Source organism: Nicotiana tabacum, chromosome 14, assembly GCF_000715075.1.
Source record: "Nicotiana tabacum cultivar K326 chromosome 14, ASM71507v2, whole genome shotgun sequence".
Lineage (NCBI taxonomy): Eukaryota > Viridiplantae > Streptophyta > Magnoliopsida > Solanales > Solanaceae > Nicotiana > Nicotiana tabacum.
In genome coordinates this window covers 55,377,540-55,384,270 of record NC_134093.1, presented here as the reverse complement: position 1 = coordinate 55,384,270, position 6,731 = coordinate 55,377,540, and the positions used below count along the sequence as shown (strand labels likewise).

Here is a 6,731-nt window from a genome sequence, read left to right as displayed (position 1 = left end):
CAGATTGGTATCGGATTAACGATTATCGGACGGTTTATCGGCTAAATTAAATAAAAATTCTTTAAAATGTTGATATAAAAATTCGATAAGAAAATTGATCTCATATAAAAGTGTAAATATAAAAATTCTTAACAGGTTAACGGTTTATCCGATAAGAAAATTGAGTAATTCGCCCCCAAACCGTTAAGCCGTTAACTATAAAATCTCAATTTGTTCACCAACCATTATCCTGATAACCCGATACCAATAAGCCATCCGTTTGGTTCGATTAACGGTTACGGTTCGATTTTACCTTTGCACGAAGGATTACATACCGATAGAAAAAAAATCAAATTATAGTTATTATTTCCAAATATCCATTTGTAAATCTCACTGAATTTATCCAAAAATTACACAACCAACAATCTGAACAAAAAGTTTAAAACCTAACTTATCCTTGGTCGGACATACCAAATATTGACCTCTCTAGGTGTTGATCACAGTCAGAACATCAGTATTCTGTTCTTTTTCAGGGACACCAAGAAAGTAACAACTCAAACTTTTGATATTGTTATGCCAAATTTCGAGCCGTCATACATTACATGAAACATCAAAGTGCTGGCTCAAAACTTTTACCCCCTTCTAAAATAGTTATACTGACTTATTTCCAGTAGTATTGATTATCAGGAAAACTCGCTAACATAATATTTAACTTTCACTTATTTCCGTTTTTACAACTGCGCAGAAGGATGAAATCCATTAGCATGTCCATTCTTCTTAACAACATCAACATCATCATCATCTACCATGTACCTCTTCCATAGCCAATGCTGCTTCCATACCCTATCAGTCATCTCCTCAATCGGCACGTTCTTCGTCTCGGGCAACAAGAAGAAAACGAACAAGGACATGACAAAAATCCATCCCGAAAAGAACAAGAAAATCCCGTACTTGAAATGACAAAGCATGGAGAGAAAAGCTTGTGCCATAACAAACGTGAAGAGCAAGTTGACACAAACGGTAACACTTTGTCCAGCTGAACGAGTTTCTAAAGGGAAAGTTTCACTAGGAATTAGCCATCCTAGTGGACCCCATGACCATGCAAAAGCAGACACGTAAGTGCATATCATGACGACTACGAAGATACCCCAACCATGGCTGAGGTTGTCTGAATGGTCCGTGACTTTTATGCCGAGGATTATGGCGATTACAACTTGGGATATTAACATTTGGACACCGGCTTCGAGGAGAAGGATTCGTCGTCCGAGTTTGTCGACGGAGTAGACGGAGACTACGGTGGAGAGAACGTTAACAGCTCCGGTGATGACGGCGGAGTAAAGGGCTGCGCTGCTTCCGAACCCAAGTGTTGAGAATAAGACTGGTGCGTAGAACATAATGGCATTGATCCCTGTGAATTGCTGGAATATCTGTTCGCATAAAACAAGAAAATTAATGAACCATCAAAATTTTGAATTTTAGTGAGAATATAATGCAACAACACTTGTTCAATTGCTTGTGTTACTAACAATTCAACTTTCAAAATTTAAGCTAAAAATGTAGGATAGAGGAGAGGATAGTATATTCATCCCCTGTTGCATGATAAAAGAAGAAAATGAACCGTCAAAATTTTGCATTCTAGTGAGAATGTAGAGTCCTTAAGGAAATTATTTTATCATATTAGATTGAGATAGTAAATGTCCCAGCAATTTGCTGGGAATTGAGGCTCAGGTGTTGTTGTAGCGAAAGTTCAATAATCTTGACAATTGCTTATGGTACCAATATGATTTTAATTAATTTTTATACCGTTAGTGGAAAGAAGGTATAACTAGTAACACAAGTAATTAGGTGGAAAAATAAACTGACCTGGAGGGCAACAGAGATGATCAATTGAGGTCTATTTCTACGTTGGAGGAGATTTCTGAAAGGGTGTTTGACTTCTTTAGCAATACGGCTGGCCTCAACAAGCTCCAAGAATTCGGGTTCAATGTTGTCAGTACCTCGGATTTTTCTAAGTACATTTTTGCCTTCTTCTAAATGACCTCGTTCTATCAAACTGTTAGGGGTGTCTACCACAAAAATTGCACCCAAGGTCAGTAGCAATGCTGGAAACCCCGCTATTCCTAATGATAGTCTCCATCCCCATCCTCCACTTATTCTGCATTTACCAATTAAAGAAAAAATAATTGTTAGTTTCAAATTGATCGTGGAATTAAAAAAAGAAGTTATAAGGAGCAATTACCAAGAATCAGGAAAATATACTATGAAATATGAATGTATGCGGTCCTTATAAATTTGGACATAAGGAATTATTTCTGGCTTGACAGACAACTCAAATGAAAAAAAGAAAGAAACTTGCATTTAGTAGAAGATATTTTAAATAAAATGTATTCTTAATTATTTTCTCCCCTCATAATTTAGGTAATTTTAGGTATCTCTGAATTGAATAGTGTGATCGTTGAAATCAACTCCAGCCGAGTGGATGGAACTGTCAGCTAGAGTCTAAAGTGGTTAGTTACAAACAAAGACTAAAGACAAGTACACGAAATTTCATAAAAGAGGAACTTTTTTTCTACTACTACTATATAAAAGAAGAGTCGCTATAGTAAAGGAATAAAATTAAACAAAAGAGTCGTTAAGCAATAAAGCAAAGATTCAAAGATGTGGATAAGACGTGCATTTTCTGACACATTAAAATCAAATCTATGACGCTAAGTCTTGACTTGAACTCTTTTGACAGTAACATATAGAGACTGAAGATGTACGTGTAATCTTCATAATCAGAAGTTAATAAAATAAAGGATAAACCTCCTTAATTATCTGAATAATGCAATATATTATAGTACTATTGTAAACAAAAGCAAGATCTATATAATTGAACGTTAAGAATAAATTAAATATCAGAAAACGGGCCGGGTAAATTTTTCGAAACTTACTTGGCTGTTCCGTAGTTGACGAGATTTGCGAAAAGAATGCCAATAGTTACGTTAAGTTGGAACAAAATGTTAAGTCCTCCACGAATTCTTGTAGGTGCTATCTCTGATAAGAACAGTGGAACAGCCTGAAAATTTCATGCACATTACATTTTAATTTTAAGAAATAAATATATCTAATTTATATATGGACAGATTGAAACTCTAATTGATGAGACACTAGTATAATATTTTTAATTCTCGAATTTGCTGGTAATCAATAGAAGAAGAATCGAAAAGTACAAACTTTCTTATTCTAAAATAAAAAGATAAAATCCAAAATTACTTAAGCAAAAATTAATGAAAGAGCCTTCTCGTCAATATTTTATTATATAAATATAAAAGGGCCTTTAGTCACGGACTCACGGGTGAGACTTGCAAAATACTAAAGTTCTACTTTAATCAAATTACTAAAAGGACATCCCCTTGGAACATGTTAATTGTTAACCTTTTAAGGTTCTATTTCGAAACTGCAGTTATTGTACTGAAGCTTGCAATTCTATTTGTTTCTATCTTCATAAGATTTTGCTATTCAATAAGATATATATTTACTTATCTTTTCTTTTTTCTACAATATGAAATTTCTTCACATGATTTTGTGGCCGAAAGACAATACTGGATATCCAAACATGTGATGAAATATATATATCCTAGCTCAAGTGTCTTTACACAATTGATATTTTTAGACCAAAAAGTGAAAGGGATAAGGATAAAAAGCAATTGAGGTATAGCGAGTACTAAAAGAGAAAGAACCACAATTAAGAAAAAGTGGCGAACAATAAAGTAATTCAAAGGAATTAGCTTTGCAATGTGAGAAAGATACAAGGAAGCTGCCTATAGAGGACTTTTGTGGACAAAGACAAAGCTTTGGAGTCTCCACCAAAACTTTATTTTATGCTTTTTTTAAAACTTGTATGATTGTAAAGGTGTCTCGCTCACATGTGTAAACCTTGTCAATGACCCAAAATTATTTTAAAGCAAGAAAACAAAAAAGTAGGAAAAGCTTAGTGATATTTGGACTTAGAATTATAGCAAAAGATAATGAGGAGATCTTTTTCTCCCTCCCATTTTCCACAACACCACCAAATGGGCACCGTGGTCCCCGGCCGACCTCATTTTGACTCAAATTATTAGTAAAATAAGATAATTTTAAGACCAACAATTATGTACAAAATTCATTGTAATAGTTATACAATTCTACATGTCTATAGCTTGTGACTAAGAAAATAGAGATCATTTATCAAGCCTTCAACAGAATAGACGTGCGTAGTCCATTATTTCAACCAAATTTTAAAACAATTAGCGAGGAAAATATTAAGAAAAAAGAGAAGTAAAATTCCAAGTTCTTGCATGGTCCCTCCATCATTGAAATTCAAATTGAATATAATGTGTTCTTTGACGTGTGTCATCATATACAACACTTATATAATGAGTGAGATTTCGATTCATGTGAGATTGGATCTTTCTTCTTCTTCTTTGGGTTTGGGGGGGGGGTGTTATAAACTTCCTTCTTCTATATATAATTTCTTTCTTTGTTTTTTGAAAATTGGACCACAAAAATTTGCCCATTCCATATTGAGGGTAGGTGTTAACGGTGCAAGTAGAGTCTATACTCATGCACCAATAAGATTTGTGATATTAAAAAATAAAATAAATGACATTTAAATCCTATAATGTCTACCATTAAAGACAAACTTTTCAAACTCTTACCTCATTCTCTTTGACCAGAATTAGACGTTTTACATTATAGTTTTTATTATTAGAACTTTATTTACTTTTTCAAAAGAGAGTTGTTTTTTTACCAGAATTAGACGTTTTACATTATATTTTTTATTATTAGAAATTTATTTACTTTTTCAGAAGAGAGTTGTTTTTGACTAAATGAAACGTACGTATAACTACAGTTTCATCATTTTATAAATAAAAGAACACTCTTATTTGAGAAATTTTTGAAATTATTTAAAATTAACTCAGTTTTCATTCTCTAATACACCATCTTTAAACAAAATACAATTTAAACGCTTACCTTGATAAGATCAAATCAAATAAGATATCTAATTTAGAGCAGAGGAAGTAACTTGTGAGGAGTACTTGATTTGATTATAAATTCTATAGACCGATAGAAAAGTGAAAGTATTTACATAATTAGATAATTTATAAAGTAATTATAGATAGATTTTTGGATAAATATGAATTGTAACAAACTTATTATCACAGGTTAAGCTACACAAATAATCCAAAAATCTTTACTTAATTAGTATATACTTAAATCTTTTATAATTAAGTGAAAAAAATAAATAGTACTAGTGAGAATAGGGAATCGAACCTGGTTAGCAAAACCAACTCCACAACCAAGAAGAATCCTTCCAATAATAAGCATAGCCAAATCTTGAGCTGCAGCATTTAATATAACTCCGACAATGAAAAAACAACCGGCGATCAACATGGTTAATCTCCGACCAAGTCTTTTTGTCGTGTAAGAAGCAAAGAAAGTCGCCGTTAAACCGGCCAGATATAAAGATGAAGTAAATAGCTGCAGCCCTTGATTATCATACTTGCAGTAATTACTGTTCAATCCTTGATCCTTTGTTCTCTTGTAAACCGTTGGAAAGAATTTTTTCAGAAAAGGATCCATTGACGTAACACCACCTGTAATTTTCACAAGTATTAATATATCAAAAATTACAAAAGAGTGATCATGAGTTAATTTTAGAAATTCTGTTTTTTTCTCTCTTTATTCTCATAAGAATTAACTTTTCCATAGTGTTGGAAAATCCCATTTGGCGGGAAAAGTTGAATTTTCCTCTCTTGTTATTTTCGTACGAAAAGGTATCTTTTTTTTTTCTAGGTTCCTTTAACCTTTAGTATTTTTTATACAATATTGCAACTTAAAGAAAGATTCAACCAAGCAAAACTTGGGTCAACACATATAATTTAACCCATTACGTATTAGGGTAAGAAACAATTAAAACCAGAAATAATTGCCTTCTAAAAGTATTCGAACTCTATTTGGTAAACGCAGTGTTTTATACCCTTATAAACTAGATTCAGAAACAAAGAAAGGATAAACTTTAAGAACTAAAGGAAAACAAAGAAAGAAAGAAATGCTCAAACGTGTTCAGATTTTGCAACGTAGTAACTGAAAATTGGTTTAGAAAAAGGAAAAATCTGTAAAGTACAGTAATCATGAAAATATGGGATAATATTTACCAGAAACTCCGATATCATAACCAAACATAAGACCTCCGGTGGCAGCCATAATACAAGAGATGATAACAATAGGTGTGATTTTAGCCTCAAACTCCTTTCCTCCAGCACCGGAGGCCGAAAACCCTCCACCGGCCATCGTTAAGTTGAATTTTCCGACTTCAAATGCAGTAGAAGAAGATGGTTTGTATGAGAAAAATGTAATGAGATGGTTAAATTTTCTGTGATAGAAATTATGGGAGTAGCATAGGGGTATATATAGAGAAATGGGAAATAGGAAGTGACTAACTAACGATGGAGGATGTTTTAAAAACTTATGGAACCCACCACCGGAACCTTTACACGTGGATTACATATAAGTTGACTATCTTAGTTGTTGTGTTCTTAAGTTTCTTGCTCGACGGCTATGTACTAGTCAACCCAACGTTGTGCATTTTCAGAAATAACACATGATTGGCGTTTGGAATATTATTATTAGGATGAATTGGATGCCGAGAACGTATTAATTATTAGTATGGTAAGATGGATACGATCTCTTTCTGTTTAATCAAAACCTTACGAATTGATAGACTCTCG

General features: G+C 33.1%; 1 protein-coding gene across 1 annotated transcript; it reads right to left on the bottom strand.

The window, feature by feature from the left end:
- Positions 1-520: 520 nt before the first annotated feature.
- LOC107818679 (sugar transport protein MST4) lies at positions 521-6,398 on the bottom strand. The gene is made up of 5 exons (XM_016644715.2): positions 6,159-6,398; positions 5,275-5,597; positions 2,913-3,037; positions 1,843-2,134; positions 521-1,406 (listed from the first exon to the last, which is right to left on the bottom strand). The coding sequence occupies exons 1-5, from the start codon at positions 6,292-6,294 to the stop codon at positions 711-713; spliced, it is 1,572 nt and encodes a 523-aa protein (XP_016500201.1). The 5' UTR covers positions 6,295-6,398; the 3' UTR covers positions 521-710.
- Between the last annotated feature and the right edge of the window lie 333 nt (positions 6,399-6,731).

What these genes read in the sequence shown, in the direction of transcription:
- LOC107818679 (XM_016644715.2), bottom strand. Translation starts at nt 6,294, where the DNA reads ATGGCCGGTGGAGGGTTTTCGGCCTCCGGTGCTGGAGGAAAGGAGTTT. An exon ending in GAGTTGGTTTTGCTAACCAG is followed by an intron (nt 3,038 to 5,274) that starts GTTCGATTCCCT and finishes TGAAATTTTCAG; the next exon opens with GCTGTTCCACTGTTCTTATC. An exon ending in TCATCTCTGTTGCCCTCCAG is followed by an intron (nt 1,407 to 1,842) that starts GTCAGTTTATTT and finishes TTATGCGAACAG; the next exon opens with ATATTCCAGCAATTCACAGG.